Below are 18,739 nucleotides of genomic sequence, written 5' to 3' on the forward strand. Positions count from 1 at the left end.
AAATTATAAAATCATAACTTCCGGTTTCAACAGCAACAAGATTCTTCAAAAATACTATGCTAAAATGCTAAAAGTTGCATCATTATGACAGTTATTAATGCTATATCATAGACAACTAATTGAGGGTCCAACCACTAACCTAATAAACAGAAGTGTCATCAATTAATTAAGAATAAATGCCCCAACTGATTAGCTTATCGATTTGATTGATTTCCCCATCCTCACTCAGTTTCCAATTATTTATGTTAATGATAAACAATATGTCGGACAGGAATCGAAATCAACATGTTATTTTGATGAAATGAGGATGATTTAACAAGAGATTCAAACAAAATGTAGTCTAAACTTCAATAATGGTAAGAGGAAATGAAGTCGGATTTTTTTGGCCTACTCTTAACAGATGTGAACATGTTGAAGCAGATTTTGTTTCTAGTAAAAAAATATGGGGTTGATTCTGAATCCACATTTTTTTTTAACATATTCATCATTTTCATTTATACAATTTAACTTATGAGTGAACCCAGAACAAACATATGGGTCTGCTTAAAATTTTGAAGATATAAAATACCATAAATTTGGGTTGAACTTCAATATTTTTTTCATAAGTTTTCTATTTTTTCTTATCTATAATTTGGACATGTCTGAATCAATAGAAAACAATGTTGTCAATACATATTTATTCATAATGATTTCTTCACAGTTATTGGCTGTCTGTTCAGCAATTTCAGCTGAAATAGCTTTGATTTAAAAGTGACAAAATCTTGGATTTCAGAAATTGTTAACATGGTTAAAAAACTTTTGAATTAAAGTTCTTCAATATACCATAACCATTTTATATAATGATTCATTTACATTGTACTATACACCATAACAAATTTCATTTCTACTTTATTATGTTTATACATACAACATATTGTACAATGTACATTTACAAATGATTTATGTCATTTTCTGTATGTTATGGGCTTCCTGCAATAATCATGATAATGTCTAGGAGCAGGTCCAGTGGGGGTGTACTGCAGTTGGAAACCCTTATTATTAGTTTGACAACTAATGCTTTTAAAGGACATGTGGCTAGAGAACACAGTGATTTCATAGTCTAATAGTGCAGATATAATCAAAAATTTTAAAAATCGTACCTGCACTTCCTCAATGATTTTACAAAGTATTGTGCTACTTTAGGGACAAATTATGTTGAAATAACTTTTGACTTCATAAAAGACTGTAATAATGATATAATATATACATGATATATTTGACGGAAAACATAAATCTTTATATATACATACATGTATTTACAATAATATAAAGAACAAATACCAATGCATATATATACAAATACTAATACTTATTCAATTGATCTAGGATAATACACATATTGGGGGGCCAATAAAATGACCTGAATTATTTTGAAAGTTCAGTCATAATTACTTAAATTTTTAAACTTTTTCATCTGGACCAAATTACAACTCTGCTTTAAAATTCATGACCCAATTATTTTACAGTGTATTTTCATATGGCATAAGACATCAGGAAATAATTGTGTAAGGTGTTTCAAAGAACATTGCAAGTAATACTCTGTCCACACTAGCATGACTAAGGACTATATTTGACAATGTTTGAGGACAACAAAAATCACAAAGTTTTACAAGACTTGAAAAATGTTGAAAGTTTGAAGTTTAGTAAACATATTTATTTATAGCGGATTGGGAAACAAGTTTTGCAACTTATATTAATCACTTTTCACTTTTCAGTTTGAAGTAACATTTTCTGAAATGAAAAAGTTCATCCTTGAATTGACAGAAATATACATGCATTTAGAAAATGTTTAGTTTTATAAATAATCTGCATCATTTGCTACATTAATCTCTCATAAACATGCTGATGACTGGCATTCCTTCTTATCTTTTATCAGTAAAGGTTCAAATTTTATGATAAGACCAAGAAATTTCACAAGCCTTGAGATGAATGATCAACAGGTTTTTTCAACGTTTTCAGTCCTTTTACATCATGTACATCCTTGGCTTTTAAAAAGTTGGCTTTGAATGTTCCTGATGAAGGTTAATCCAGAAAAGTGCTTCGGAGGCATGAAATTTATAATATGTTGTTTGTCTAGTTTCTTGTAAAGCACAGATGTCATCTTATTGTTCAAAGTACAAATCACTCTGTGCTTTAAAAGGATCTGACAACCTTTTACTTTCTGTTAATTAAGGTTATTATTGCAGCCAACAAAATTCACTTTACAAATTCTTGAATGTTAGTATCATTAGGACAAAATCAGAGGATCTGGAAAGGATTTAAAAAAAAAGTAGAACATAGTTTTTTTTCAAATCCTTGTACATATATATATGTGCATATTAATCGTGGTAGAAGTGACAGAAATAAGTTGTTTGTGTCTATTTTTATGATTTTATGTTTATATAATTTGTGGAACAAAAAATAGTCTTGAAATGTGTTTCAAAAATATCTTTCAATATTTATTGAAGGTTTGCTACCAGAAAGTGGGCGTGGCCTACTAGGTGTTTTTCTGGTTCCTGGTAGCAGAAATGGATTACAATGATAACAGAGAATGTACTGATGTCATTTCTACAATAAACCAGGTAAATACAAACAATAATAGGTATGTTTTATATTATAAACATGTCAAAGTTCTCAAAATGTTTGTTTTTGTGGTGGTCCTTGAAAAAAATCTGGTGGTCCTTGAAAAATTATGATGGTCAAAACCTTTATAATGTTGTCGGTGAAATGGGTCTTTTTTATGTGTCAAAAAGTTAAAATTTCACCAAGTGATATATGTTAATGAGTCATTAATCATGGTAATTATCATCTAGGATTAATAAGATGTAGAAGACCTGTTGGTGACCTTCTGCTGTTGTCTGCTCTATGGTCGGGTTGTTGTCTCTTTGGCAAATTCCCCATTTCCATTCTCAATTTTATATCATGTGTCTTCCCTGGATCCCATGTATGTTTGCATGGAACTCTCCGATTAATTTAATGCACAGATCCCTTACTTTGCCTTCTAATACCATACATGTTACAAGTAAGTTATGGAATTCATACAGACGAGAAATAGTGGTCACTGACTCACCATTAACCTTCAGGTCAAGATGGTCAGATTTGTGATTGATTTGATTAATTATTAATATAACCAAGTGAAAATAATTAAATAGATAATGAACTAAGGGTTAATTGATGTCTGACCTGGGATAGAGAATGTATTTAATGATTGGGATTATGACAAAGAAAAGTTCTGTAGGAATAGAAGAAGATTCAGGGTTAAAGCCAGATATTATCTTTAAAGTAAATTTCATCTTGTACATGTTTAAGGATGTTTACTACTCTGTTTCAAAATTACAACCTTTTGTTAAAGACTGTTATATTTTGGTATTAAAATGTATATAATTTTTTTATATAAATGAGACTGTTAGTTTTCTTGTTTGAGTTGTTTTACATTGTCATATCGGGGCCTATTGTAACGGTATGGGTTTTGCTCATTGTTGAAGGCCGTACGGTGACATATAGTTGTTAATGTCATTATGGTCTCTTGTGGACAGTTGTCTCATTGGCAATCATACCACATCTCCTTTTTTGTATATAAATAAAAAAAAACAAAAAATGCAGTCAAAAATGAAGGATCCCATATGCTTGTTTTCGAGAATTTCGTATTCTTAACACTGGCACCTTTTTTCTTATATAAACAATGGAAAATTGCCAGGATTTTATAAAGATTTCAAAGATAACATAGTAATCTTTATGTACATGATGTAATCAAATTATGGAAAGGAAATTAGGGGTTAGTGGGCAAAATTTTGAATGACACGTACTATATGGATAAAACCAAAGGATTCCCAATACAGATCTGGCAAAAAGTCATAAACAAGAGGAGCGAACATCCTTATGGTTCAATCTGTGCCAGCGGTTACTTTTGTCAAAATCTATAAATGGAATTTGTCTTACATTCTAATATGACATGCTTCTTTCCCTTTGTAAACAACACCGTGTGAAAATTCTTGATATATCAATACTTAGCGTAGACTCAGAAATATACATAATAATGGATGTTACAATATACCTCCAACGTAAATCCACATGTATTTGAACCTATTTGCAAACGCAATGCCGATTTTATTGTATTAGAAATTGTAATAAAACAAAAGACACAATAACTTTTATTCTTATTCAGATGCATAATAAAAAGAATACAGACCTGCCAACTTTTGAAAATCTCCATGGGGGATTTAGCGCGCGACCAGATTTTTAAGGGTTACAATTTTAGCAACGTTTCTGTGTGCATTGTTTTTTACTCCTAAAATAGTCTAAGTTCTCTTCTCTTTTCTTTTGGTATACTAATGATGAGCTTGTAGGCCTTGATTTCTTTTATTTGCATGATTCTTGTACTATTAAATTATAAAATTGACAAAATAACTGAAGAATAGAGAAAAATGGCATTAAAAATAAAGGATTCAAAGTAGACCCCCCCTTTTCGGGTTGAGGGATAAAAATCGGGATGATACCGCGAAAATCGGGATAGTTGGCAGGTCTGAGAATAAATATAGTGCAACAAGTTGTGTTTATTTCCTAAATATAGTAACACAGCTATATTTTGTGCAATGTCAATTTCATCATGGAACACTGTCTCCACAATTAGGGGTTCATTAAGGGGTGAAAATAAGCTTGATATTTATGTTACGATTTTATGTCACAAAAATATAAACTATTTTGTAAGCATCGAAGTTCGTATAATATTGTATTAAAATGGAATTCTGAGGTAGGTTTTATTTTAATTTTATTTTCTATTGCATTATTGGCATATTAACTGATTTCAGCGAGTCAACATGGCAGCTCCTTCCTTCCGAAATGTCAATTTTGGATTTGACAGTAGCTTACGAGAAAACATGTAAATTAAAAACCGCAAATATTGGGTTTGAGAATTAAATATATTTTTTTCTAGGGGTTATTAATGAAATAACTAATGCAAGCTAAAGATTTATGAGAATATTTGAGCTTTATCTAACAAGAAGTAAAAAAGAACAGCTACACACATGTCATACCCACCCTCGCTTCAGTATTTGAATGAACTTATTTGGCCTATAAGAATCGAAATAATTCATGGAAGCCATAGATTTGTTGTCAATTTGCACATGGCCTGGGCCGTGATATTCGTTAATTTTATCCCTCGCTAACGCTCAGGATAAAATTTGAATATCACAGCCCAGGCCATGTGTAAATTTCCAACAAATCTATGGCTTCCATGAATTATTTCTTGATTTTCAAGTATATTTTGTTTATTATTTTTTGGGTAGTTAACTTTCAATACCGTTTGAGATCAATTTTGTAGTGTAAAAATACTTAACTTTAGTGTCATGAATGATGACTTCTGTCAATGCTGAGGTCATTGGAAATTTATTTAATTGTAATTAAAAGAAGGTGTTGTCTAAAAATGAAACATAATGTATACCAGTATATCTGTCTGATTAACAATGATTAATAGATTGAATCATTGACAATACTTTAAAAGACTTTCAAATTCAGTTTTATTTAAAAAAAAAAAAGACTAATTTAAATGAATCATACAATGTATATGATTCCGCTCAAAAGACCATTTCATTTTCTGGTCCATAAAGTTTGAGATTAATTAGTAGATCCATTATCAGACAATAACTAATTGTTCATATTGACACATTGATATAATCATGATCAATATAAATAGACATACACACAACAGTTATACACAATCAATAAAGCATTAAAGTGACCTGACTAAAACTCTGCAAGTTTTCCAATATTCCAACTTAAGGAGATCAATAATGCTCTAGTACCATACAAATATTGATGGAGAGAATTCTGGAGCCGAGGAATGGAGGCCTGGAGGCCTGGAGGGGGAATTTAAGTAGATCAATAAAATTATAATCATCAGACTGTCTAAGATTTGAACAGGTCATTTGGTCAAGGAAATTTGCAGCTTGAATTTGACCATTCACTATTTTACTTGAGCCTCTCTGATTTGTTATTAAGGTCTTCTTATATGAAGCATTTTTTTTTCAAGAAACTAAATTTTACAGGAAATTTGATTGCTTGATTGCTGGTGTTTAAACGCCACTTTTGGGCTATTTCGTCATCGTGACGGTCTATTTTTATGGTTGGAGGAAGCTTAGAGTGCCTAAAGAAAACCACCAACCTTAGTTAGGAAAACTGACAATTTAAGTCAATTAAGATTGGAGTCGAATGCACATGCATGTGCAGTGTTTGAACTCACAGCCTCTGTGTTGACTGGCTAGTGACTACTGTGGTAGAACTACTTAGACCACTTGGCCATCGAGGCCCTTTTAATAAGTCATTTGACCTTCACAGAATGCTCTCATTTACGTTTAGACAGTCAGAATTTTTATTCTTCTTTAAGTACATTTATACTTTGGTCATGTGGGTAGTATGGCGGTATAAACTAAAATTAACAATATTTTTACGTACTACAATATACATCACTCTTTATTTGTTAACATCTATGTCATTTGGTCTCTGGAAACATTTTGTATTGGCAGTCATACCACATGTCCTTATATTATATGTAGTTAATATACATGATATATAGTGCTGTTTTCTAAAATCAAATGCAAAGTACTGGTCATTCTTCTTGTTTTCTTTCCTCAAAACTGAGGAGATAAAATGTACATTGCAGTGTTATTTCTTTATAAATTATCAGAATTATCTCCCCTTTGATAATAATGATAATTTCATCTTTCGAGGATTACACAAGCAGAAAACAGGCGGAGACTTCAAATGGGTCTTTAACACATGGTGAAAAATCTCGTACCCTAAGGCATGCTTCTGCTGTCCCCTATAAAGAAATGTGTACTATATCAGTGATAATGGATAATATTTTCACAGTAAGCTATTAAAAATAATCTTCTCTATTCAAAGCATTAATGTAACATTGTAATACATGGAAATATAGCAAGCAGAAAACAGATGGAGGCCACAAATGGGTCTTTAACACAGGGTTAAAAATCTCGCACCATGAGGCATGCTTCTGCTGTCCCCTATAAAGAAATGTGTACTATATCAGTGATAATGGATAATATTTTCACAGTAAGCTATTAAAAATAATCTTCTCTATTCAAAGCATTAATGTAACATTGTAATACATGGAAATATATCAAGCAGAAAACAGACGGAGGCCACAAATGGGTCTTTAACACAGGATTAAAAATCTCGCACCCTGAGGCATGCTTCTGCTGGCCCCTATAAAGAAATGTGTAGTATATCAGTGATAATGGATAATATTTTCACAGTAAGCTATTAAAAATAATCTTCTCTGTTCAAAGCATTCTTGTAATACATGGAAATATAGCAAGCAAAGCAAACACGCACATAAGAAAAATCAAATGAAAAATTGTGAAGGGTAGGTTTGGTCAAGCAGAAACACAGTTTATTATTTTAAGTCTAGGGCGATCACTGTAAAATAAGTTTAAATATGTTAAAGGGAAGTGGTATGAATGAAGTAATTTTGAAGTTTTGCATGGAGAGGAATGAGAATAGATGTAGCATAAACCATAGTGTCTAAATGACCCAATGTATTCTGGGTTTCCCACTGAACCATATGGCCTTTATAATGAGTATTATCTGACCTTTATAATGAGTATCATCTGACCTGTAATTATATAATTCTATGTAATCTAGTGCATGTATTGATTAGAAGCAGTATTTTTAGATATCTAACATCTACAATTTTGCTGAATCAGATAAATTGAATGATATTTTTACACTTATCACATAATGTTCCAAAATGGATAATGAAGTCTAAATTTAGACCAGTTTAGATATCTGCCTCAGTGGACCATGTGGACCATGTTAATAGTTTATAGAATTAGATATGGTTAGCACCAATTGTGATATTATTGATAAGACTGGTTCCTGGTATTCCCCATCAGACCAGTAGATTGATTATGTCTGCATGTTTAGTTAGATTGCTTGGATTTACAATTCTACATTTAAGGTATAAATAATTCTTTTTATGCAAATCAGGTTTCACAATTTAAGTAGTCTGCTCTGATGTTTACATTTACATTTACATTTAGTTTTAGTTTTATTTTAATTATCCATTTAAATTTTGTAAAACTTCTTTGATTATTAAGGTTGCCTGATTTAATTTGTATTTTATCAACTTTGTTTATTGCAATAGGTGTACATGTATATAGCCTAACTTGTATACTTTCTGTAAAATCTAATCTTAACATCAATTCATCAATTAATGATTTCAAATCACCCACATGTTTAATTTGTGAATTTATGTATAAATGGAAACAAATAATTAAGCACTGACTTACAGTGCTCTTTGAAGTCTAATATTAAACACTTTCTACCTCAGCTTTCAGAGGGAGTTTTAAGGCATCTGAATTCACCCAACTTTTAGTATTGGACTGCAGGAGCCAGTTTTTGGATGCAAAGGGCTTCTAAATAATCTGATCTAGATTAAAAAGTAAATGTTGACCTTGACTGATGTGATACAACCTTGAATAATTAAGTCATGCCATATGATGAGATATCTTCATTACTAACAATATTATGACTGTATAAGTGTCAAACAGTTATTGGCAATACTTGGTTTAAACTGCTGGTGTCACACTTTCTAAAAGCAAACAAGGAAAAATGTTAAAATTTGTCAAAAATCATTCCATCATTTAGAGCAAAAACTACTTTACTAGGCAGTTGAAATTGTATATTTGGATATATCCTGTATTGCTTATCATTTTTGCCGATTTCACTTAAATTTTTGATGCCTGTTGCAAGGCCTAATTTCTGACCTGGTCCACTTTATCTGTACCCTAATTTTCAGTGGCAGTCCATATAGTTTCTCTGACCATTCCAGACAGTCTCTAAATAAATAATTGAATTGAATTATAGGACCTAATTTATGTACTCATTTTCAATTTGTTCTTGTCCTGAAAATGCATGAAATATAAGACATAGGAAATTATTATTTATTTTTATGCCCCCTCTGCAGTAGTGCATTATTGACATGATATTTTTTAAAGTTCAATATAACATGATATAAAGTTCGATCTTTGTATGAGCTGATGAGTTATATTAAGTCTTTCAGTTTGAACTTAGAATTCTGGTGATATTTTGTTTGACCAGTGACAATGTGGGGGTGTGGGGTATGTGATACTAAAATTGAGAATGGAAATGGTGAATGTGTCAAAGAGACAACAACCGAAGGCCACCAATGTGTCTTCAATGTAGCAAGAACTCCAGAACCCAGAGGAGTGCCTCAGCTGGCCCCTAAACAAAATTTTATTGTAGTTCAGTGATAATGGATGTCATACTAAACTCCCAAATTATACTTAAAAAAATTAAAATTAAAAATCATACAAGACTAACAAATGCCAGAAGCTCCTGACTTGGGACAGACGTAAACATGTGGCTAGGTTAGACATGTTTTTTGAGATATTACCCTTCCCCTATACCTCTAGCTAATGTAGAAAAAACAAACACACACCTATACCATGAGTACGCAATGAAACTCAGTTCAGAAGACGTCCAAGTCCAATGTCAGAATAGATAACAAAAGACATGACAATGATACATAAAATAAAAAAGGACTACTAGCAGTTACTGACTTACAAACTCCAAAGCCTGCTTACAAAGGTTCTATAAATTAAGATTTCTTTTTAGCTCACCTGGCCCGCAGGGCCAAGTGAGCTTTTCTCATCACTTTGCGTCCTTCGTCTTCGTCGTCGGTGTTGTCGTCTGTTAACTTTTACAAAAATCTTCTCCTCTGAAACTACTGGGCCAAATTTAACAAAACTTGGACACAATCATTATTGGGGTATTTAGTTTAAAAAATGTATCCAGTGACCCGGCCAACCAACCAAGATGGCCGTCATGGCTAAAACTAGAACATAGGGGTAAAATGCAGTTCTTGGCTTATAACTAAAAAACCAAAGCATTTGTTGGGTTGCTGCCCCTGAATTGGTAATTTTAAGGAAATTTTGCTGTTTTTGGTTATTATCTTGAATATTATTATAGATAGAGATAAACTGTAAACTGCAATATAAATGTTCAGCAAAGTAAGATTTACAAATAAGTCAACATGACCAAAATGGTCAGTTGACCCCTTTAGGAGTTATTGCCCTTTATAGTAAATTTTTAACCATTTTTCTTAAATCTTAGTAATCTTTTACAAAAATCTTTTCCTCTGAAACTACTGGGCCAAATTAATCCAAACATGGATACAATCATCTTTGGGGTATTTAGTTTAAAAAATGTGTCCGGTGACCCGGCCATTCAACCAAGATGGCTGCCACAGCTAAAAATAGAACATAGGGGTAAAATGCAGTTTTTGGCTTATAACTAAAAAACCAAAGCATTTAGAGCAAATCTGACATGGGGTTGAATTGTTTATCAAGTCAAGATCCATTTGCCCTGAAATTTTCAGATGGATCGGACAACCGGTTGTTGGGTTGCTGACCCTGAATTGGTAATTTTAAAGAAATTTTGCGTTTTTGAATATTTTTATAGATAGAGATAAACTGATAACAGCAATAATGTACAGCAAAGTAAGACCTAAAATTAAGTCAACATGACCAAAATGGTCAATTGACCTTTTTAAGGAGTTATTGTCCTTTATAGTCAATTTTTAACAATTTTCATAAAATTAACATTTTCCACTGAAACTACTGAGCCAAGTTCATTATAGATAGAGATAATTGTAAGCAGCAAGAATGTTCAGTAAAGTAAGATGTACAAACACATCACCATCACCAAATCACAATTTTGTCATGAATCCATCTGCTTCCTTTGTTTAATATTCACATAAACCAAGGTGAGCGACACAGGCTGTTTAGAGCCTCTAGTTATTCATAGTTAAAAGCCTGTAGATCTTCAGCACTGTATGCTGTCCTTGCTCTTCATATAATGTCTGTTTTAAATAAGGAAACAGTTTTGAGTCCAATCTGAAATGTGAAAAATATTCTTAAAATATTTAGATTGGAATTATTTTGTTTCAGAAAAGCACTTACAATATCCTTATCATAGTAGCCAGTGGTCAGTTTTAACAGACATTTTCTCCTTCAGACAAAATATCAATAAATCTATTGTATATATATATCTCAGCAGACAATTTGACCTTTACTTATAAGTTGCTGGTTCTTACTACAAATTTGATTCCAGAATTTACGTCCACATCAACTAATTTCATTCCCTTGATTTCCTAATATTCCGAACAGAATGTAATTAACCAGCATTACAATGGCTTGTCCTGATAAACTGTGGTTGGCTCTTTCCCAATCTACATTGCTGGTAATTAGTCAGACCTTATGAATATTCCCATACTGTATATTACAGTAGATAAAACTAGCGCTTCAATTAAGATTTGTTATATTTGTTTAATGCTTAACTTTACACTACAGTGTTTAAACCTGCTGGAAATATTTACATTTGAAATTGTGTTAAAGATTGATTGTTTAAAAATATTCTATATTGGTACAGAAGGAATTTTAAAAATGGGTTGACTCATAAGAATTCAGGATATATTGTGTTCACTTCCTCCAGAAAAATACAATATATTATGTCATAAACTGTTTTCAGTTTGATGTGAATATTTGATTCTGGAATTTGAAAAAGAAGTGACATGAAGATTTGTATATATTTATCAAGTTTATATCTGTTTTACATACATGTAACTTTAACAACGTAGACATTGTCATGCATTTACGTATAAAGATCTAAGATGTGAAAAGTATTCGGATTAGAAAAAACAAATGACTACAGAATTTCTAGACAACATCATATGTTCTATATTTGGAGAATTTTGTGTAGGTAAATGTGATGGAAGAATTTTCCCACAGAAAAGTCTCTAATTCGATATATCGGAAAGGAAGCTGTGTAAAAAAATCAATGTGCCTATATCTCAGCCTGTATGGTTTATCAACTGTCTTTTTACAGCCATTAATAGACAACCTATAAATGTTGACTAAACTATTGAAGTATTATATTATTTGTTTATAATTGCTGACGTCAGAGAAAAATTATTGTGGAAATGAAATTCTTTGATTTCAAGGTGAGTTATAAGTTGGCCAAGGGGAGATAATTTGGGGATATAAGTGAGGCCCCTAATGGGGGTGTCGAAGTCATCACATAATCACAAATTTAATGCCAATATATTCACATAATCATTAATTATATTTTTAAACAAGATTATCAAATAATCAAATAATCATGAAACATTTGGTCTGGTAGTCAAACAATCACTAAAAAAAAGGCCAATTAAGTAATCACATAATCAAACACTCCATGAGGAGGCTAATTAGTTATAAGGTTTACAAAGAAACAGAAGTGGCCATACGGAAAGATGAAACAGAGGATATATAACAAATTAGTTTTATGCGAACATGGTCTTTAATTAATTGTACATGTACAAGTATTAAGGTTTTAGATTTTGTTTTGATTTTTTGCAAATAAGGTACACAAATTTTAGATACAGCAAGAAATGACACTTAAAATATGATTATTGAATGTGTCAGTCATCAGATTCCCCTCCTTGAGAATGGATAGTAACCCTTGGGTGAAGAGGAGGGGAATGGATAGTAACCCTTGGGTGAAGAGGAGGGGAATGGATAGTAACCCTTGGCTGCAGAGGAGGGGAATGGATAGTAACCCTTGGCTGCAGAGGAGGGGAATGGATAGTATATATATAACCCTTGGCTAGCGAAGAATGTCATCAGTTTTAAGTCATCTAGATCTAATTTTAAGTTCCACAGTTAAAAAAGAAAAAAGATCCCAGAAAAATGATATTCACTAATGTTTGCCTACATTTAATTTATTGCAGTTATGAACAATTGACAAAACTCACAGAGAGACAACTTATTGTTGATTTTAGGAACAGCTGCATTTATATCAAGTTTAAAAAAAAAAAAATTTGAGGCTTTAAACTATTTTTGCAAAAACAAACCTGTCACATTTTGGAAATAGAAATATCATTATAAAACGATTTAATTTAAACCATTTATTTTAAATTTACTTAAAGCAAAGAGAGAAAAAAAATTGAACAAGTAATTTACATGAAAACTTAAGACTCATACATGCACGGTACATCTTGATTTAATAAGAATTGTTGGCTGTGTTTCAAATACTGCTGCAGATGGTAACATGTGATTATAAAAGCATTATGATGTTTAATTACTGTCTTATATAACTCACCACGGTACATACTGTATCATCATTACTAATGTAATTGGGGTATAATTAGGGGGTGTCGTAATTGCATATTTAGGGGTAATCAAAGGGGGGTGTTATTTTTGTCAGACAATTAACTACAGAAAATTGTTAATCCTAGTATAATTATCACAAATATTTAAACTGGATGCATGAAAATCTATGAAGGCAGTTACTGGTAATTATTATCATGATAAATATTTGAAGGGCTTCAGTTTTATCATTAATGTATTTGAACTAGCAACATGAAGCAAGTATGCATATGGTTATCAGACGATCAGGAATGATATATCTTATGAGTGGAAAACTGAATAAATATATTTCCATTAGTTAATGGGCAGTAGTTGGAAGGCAAATTTTCTTTCCAGTTCAAACATACCCTTATTTTCCAGTGGCAGTCCAACATGTCCAAATGTCCAGTCCTAATTAATCCTGATTTACCCCGACCTTGCAAAACCTATACACATTGTATCCACTGTCAATTTGTTCTCCTCATGAACATGTATGAATATTTGACACATTACTTAACAATCAATCATTCAGAATAAGTTATGAACTAAGTTGATTTTTGCATTGATAATAATATTTCTTTAACTAAAACCTGGGAAAAGTATACCTAACAATATAAATGTTCCTGCTAAAACATAGGTTAGAATTTACAGAAAAAGAGGGGCGAAAGATACCAGAGTGTTATTCAAATACACAGATCAAATTAAAATGACAACACCATGACTAAAAAAGTAAATAACAAACAGGCAAATAAAGTACACAAGACACTATAGTGACAAAATTCTTAGTGCCAACATACATGACATAGCATAGAGTAAACGTGAGTGAAAATTTTCACAATACCACATGATTTAATTTTAAACTACAGGGTGAAGCAGACAAGTAAATTAAGTATTTTAACTGTGTTTGACCAAGTTTGCTCTCTTTTTCAGGGATTGGTTGGCAAAGCCTGGGCAGGTGGAACCCATGTGATAACAGGAAATATTAACCAGCCAATCAAATTTAATTTAACAAACATGGAAGAAAAGATCTGTGATAATCAAGTGACAAATGAACAGAAAAGTGATGCTGAAAACGAACAGGCTCAAGTGGACAATACAAAACAAATTACCAATAAGATTCTTAACAAGCCGGAGTTGAAATTTGTGTCCAATCCTGTCACTTGGCAACAAATGTCACCTAAAAAGGAAAAGAAAGGGTCCTCGAGCGGGAGCAGTGATTGTTCCTCATCAGGTGAATCACATGCTAGTGGACTTAAAACTTGGGCAAGCGTCAAAAAGACTAGTGTGGAAAACATGGAAATGAAATCGAATTCTAATTCTGGACATAGTAGTTCTACATCATCGTCTTCCTCCGGTGGGAGTCCAACACGGACATGGTCCTCAATCAAACAGGAGGCTAATAAAAATAACGTTGCAAATTGGAAAGAGGGTTCGCCTACGAAAAAGTGTTTGCCATGTGATTCTCAGGATAATGAGGTCATAATGAAAAATTTACAAAATAGTCCTGATCATACTACTACAGGAAAATTGGATGAAAATAGTGGTTTGGACAATTTTTCATTCAGTTCAAAAACATCTCCAAATCATAGTGATAAAAAAATTCTAAGAAAAACTGATTCTAATGATTGCGATAATAGTAGTACAAGTTTACCACCAGGTGGAGCTTCACAAGAAGAGGGATTTAATAATGACTACTTCTATGATGAAGATTTTACAGTGCAATTTGACACAAACTTACGTGAATCTTCACCGCCAAATTGTACATGTCCTGATACTTCAGACGAAGTTGAATTTCCTAACATGGTGACAGGAAGTTATTTAAGCTTTAAAAATGTGAAATCGTCTGGAATAGTTAATCAAGATGGACATGAACTGTTTTGTCCAGAAGAATCAGAAATATCGGTCAGTCATCATTCTCATATGGACGTATCATCAAGTGAACGTGAAATGATGTGCTCGAGTGATATGTTAGAATTTAGTGACAATCCACTGTTCACCCCTCCATTGTCAGAGGATGTCCACATGGCATCGCAGGAAGATTCGACAGATAGTCTGGACAAAGCTGGCAAGGAGAAAATCAATCAAGATATAAATGGAAGTCAGACTTCTAGTGATGGCAATTTAAATTTAGACTGCTTTCCACGAAAAGAAGAGTACTTTTTGTCATTTGATGGTTCACAAGGTCACACAGAGTCATATTCTGAGCAAAGTAACTCAATGAACTCAAACTGCTCAAGTCAAGGTCAGAACAGTTACAGTCAGAATCATATAAATGTTTGTTCGAATGAAGATGTAGGCGACGAATCATCCGAAAGCTTTCACATATGTATGGCAGGCAATGCATACCATAAAAAGCCAGCTGTTGGAAGTAGACTTGCTAAATTCCAAACTCTCACAGCGCTACAAGAACAAACAAGTGAACTGTCTGGATCTAGTGAATATTCTGATGAGAAACCTTGTAGTGAACCAGTTACCTCCCCTACAAAGAGAACATTCAGAAGGTTGTCACCATCAAAGGGGAGACAATTCAGAATAGGTCAGAAAATTTGTTTTGCTTGTCATCTTAATAATTCCTGTGGAGATGATCACAGTTCTCCCACAAGGTCAAGGTCAAAACAAAAGACTGTTACCTCATGGAAGCAAGTAAAAAGTTTGAAAAAGTTAGGTAAACTAGACAATATCTTAGATCCATCGCGGAGTAGGAGTATGCCAGATATATGTTTACGTACTTGGGGTTCAGGATCATCTCTAAGTTGTCACGGACATGATGTTCAGAAAATTGCTGAAAGTTTTCATTGTAAGCGACATTCTGCATACCTGTTGGATTTATACCAGAGAGTTAGGAACCAGTCTAATCCAGTTTCTCCTGAATGTATGGCAAATATTGAACAAATTTTGTTCCATAATGTGATCTGTAAAGAACAGAAGTTAGGGAACAGCTCACATATTTGTGTGTTCTGTGGTGCTGGTTCTGATAACACGTTGACAGGAAGTCATCAGGTACATGTAAGCAAGGAAGGAAAGCTGGGATACTATACAAACAAGAGAATCCTTGATTGGCTAGATAAAGACAAGTTAGAAAATAAAAGTCACAAGAGTTGTCAAACTGAAAGTTTAACACAAAGTAAAGATACAGCAGTGTCTCCTACGACGGTAACGCTATGGTGTGGAACTAAAAACTTTGGAACTCAGTTTCCACCTTGTGCAAAAGATTGTTCCATTCAAACAAATGTTCATGAGTTGGATGACAATATGAAGGATTACAGTCAGCAGACGACACCAACATTGGAGGGAAAACCAACGATACAGGAGATACATATTAAACATGTCAAAAAAGATAAAATATTGGCACCATCTAGACCAATTAATAACATGAATTATGAGGATGGAAAATCTTTGGATAAAAGTGACTTACTTAAACTTATTTCTCATGATTTTAAAGAAATTGATAAACTTTTGCCACAGCAAGAATTTGTTAAAACAAAACATGGACCAATTCCTAGATCAAAAAGTGCTGACTCTACAAATAGAAAACAAATCCCTGTCCCAGGTATGGGATCTAAATCATTGTTTTATTCACACAAATCTCTACCAGACTTGAGTTTTATAAACTTGAAACATCTGGAAGAAAAACAGGATGATGGTTCATTAATGTCTCTGTTTGATCCGTTACCAATAGCGATGCCAGTTCCTGTTTTTATTCCAGCTGTTGTCAATAATAGCAACAAGGTGACGAAAAGTCTCAGTACTAAGAATTCTTTTGATAATTTATCTCATTCTTGTAGAAGTAATTCAAAAACTAGAGGCAAAGGTCATAGGTCACATTCTGCCCCAGCTAGATCACACAATTCCAATTTGATTCGCAATTGTCATGAATCTGAGACCAGTAGTAGTGGGTTCACAAGTTCAACATCATCAGGGATTGACCCTGGATACAGTGATAGATGTATGCACAACAGTAGTCCAACAACGGACATTGAAAGATTGATTTTCTACCCTCCTCATGTGGAGAATACATGTAAGGGAGACAACTTGAGTCAGAACTTAAGTGATAGTGGCAATACCAGTTTACATCAAAATCCAGAACGACAACGGCAGCAATGGAAATCCTCAAAACCGACTGACAAAAAAGTTAATCGCTATGCTAATGAAATACATCCTGGAAACATTGAAACAAAGAATAAAACAAAAACTGTCAAAAGTCCGGGAACAAATAGCAATACAAGTCATTCTTCTTCTAACAGTTCGTTACATTTGGAACATCTCTATTCTTTACAAGAGGAACAAACACCTGTCTCATCTCCAGAACGAGACTTATGCCACCATGAAAATGACTATCTCTATGGAAACGCATATTGTGTGAACTGTTGTAAAGGTCGTGAGCAAGGTCATTGGGAGGATGAGGAAGTTGTTGTTCGCAGACGTAAATTTGATTACCACATTCAGTTATCCAGTGAATCTGGGTCATCTGGTAGTGGCAGTTTCTTCCCGAATTTTGACAAGAAACCATTGAAATCTTGTCTTCGTAAAAGACAGTTTTTACGTACAAGGTCATTATCAGATCATTTTGACCTTGGCATACAAGATGAACAAACAAAGGAGGATCGTAAAAAGAATAGACACTCATATGCATGTGAGGAAATAATACTTCTTCAGGACGAAACAGGGGAATATTTTGTCTGTAAGAACAATGAAGATGAAGCTGAACCAGTTGTTTTCTATCTTGAAGAAAAACCGGAGGACAACAATGAGAAAACTGTGGTTAAAATGCGTCCTAAAAAAGTGGAAGAAAAACTAAAAGATGCAGAAACTGATTCTTGTGAGAAGGAATTATATGGTAAAAGAAAGAGTGTCAGTTTTGCATCAGAAGTATCATTCCATGCAATAAGTCCACACATGACACCAAAACGACAACAAAATAGTGGTGGCAGTGAACAGGAAGTGATGTCATCAGAACAAGAGCAAGTCATGTCATCAGAGAAACAGGAAGTGAAATCTTCTGATGAGGAAGTTAACTCAATAAAGAATCCAAAAGAAACTGAAAATGGTAAGTTTATGAATCGTATTTTACATTCACTCATCAATTGACCTAGATCCAGGTTAGGTTTTCGATTGGGAATCATTAATTAGGACATCTAACTAAGAAATAGTTCATTATAAGATTGTTTTGTGTTTATTGTCAAGTTTAAGTTTGTTGAGCCTGGTAGGAATGATAATGAGCAGCCTGACCATGAGGAGTTGTAAAGTGAAGGACGTTTTCAATCGTATCTAACTTCAGACTTTCTGTTTTCCAAAGTTATGAATTGCAAGTGGGGGTATGCTTATCTATGACATCCTGACAATTTTTTTATCAGTTACATCACTGCTGTACTTTATGTAAATAAATACATCTAATTGGTTGATTAACATGATTAAGGAGGCTCGAGGGTATAAAAATTTCAGAAAAAAAATAACATTTGTTTTTCATTTCAAATTTTTATTTGTTACCTTTTGTAGTTGTTACTTATCATATGGTG

The 18,739-nt window shown here is 32.9% G+C and overlaps 1 protein-coding gene across 2 annotated transcripts in view; it reads left to right on the top strand.

Annotated features, from left to right (window-relative positions):
• Positions 1 to 18,739, top strand: part of LOC139496318 (uro-adherence factor A-like) — a 34,805-nt gene continuing 16,066 nt past the window's right edge. The window contains exons 1-3 of one of the 2 annotated variants that reach the window (XM_071284830.1): positions 1 to 356; positions 2,487 to 2,600; positions 14,154 to 18,270. In XM_071284830.1, the coding sequence (XP_071140931.1) occupies positions 2,547 to 2,600; positions 14,154 to 18,270 (4,171 nt within the window). In that variant the 5' untranslated portion in view covers positions 1 to 356; positions 2,487 to 2,546. Of the gene's footprint in view, positions 357 to 2,486; positions 2,601 to 11,284; positions 12,059 to 14,153; positions 18,271 to 18,739 lie in introns of those variants that run through there. The other variant, XM_071284831.1, reaches the window with a different exon arrangement.

The sequence above is a fragment of the Mytilus edulis genome, chromosome 11 (genome assembly GCF_963676685.1).
Source record: "Mytilus edulis chromosome 11, xbMytEdul2.2, whole genome shotgun sequence".
Taxonomy (NCBI): domain Eukaryota; kingdom Metazoa; phylum Mollusca; class Bivalvia; order Mytilida; family Mytilidae; genus Mytilus; species Mytilus edulis.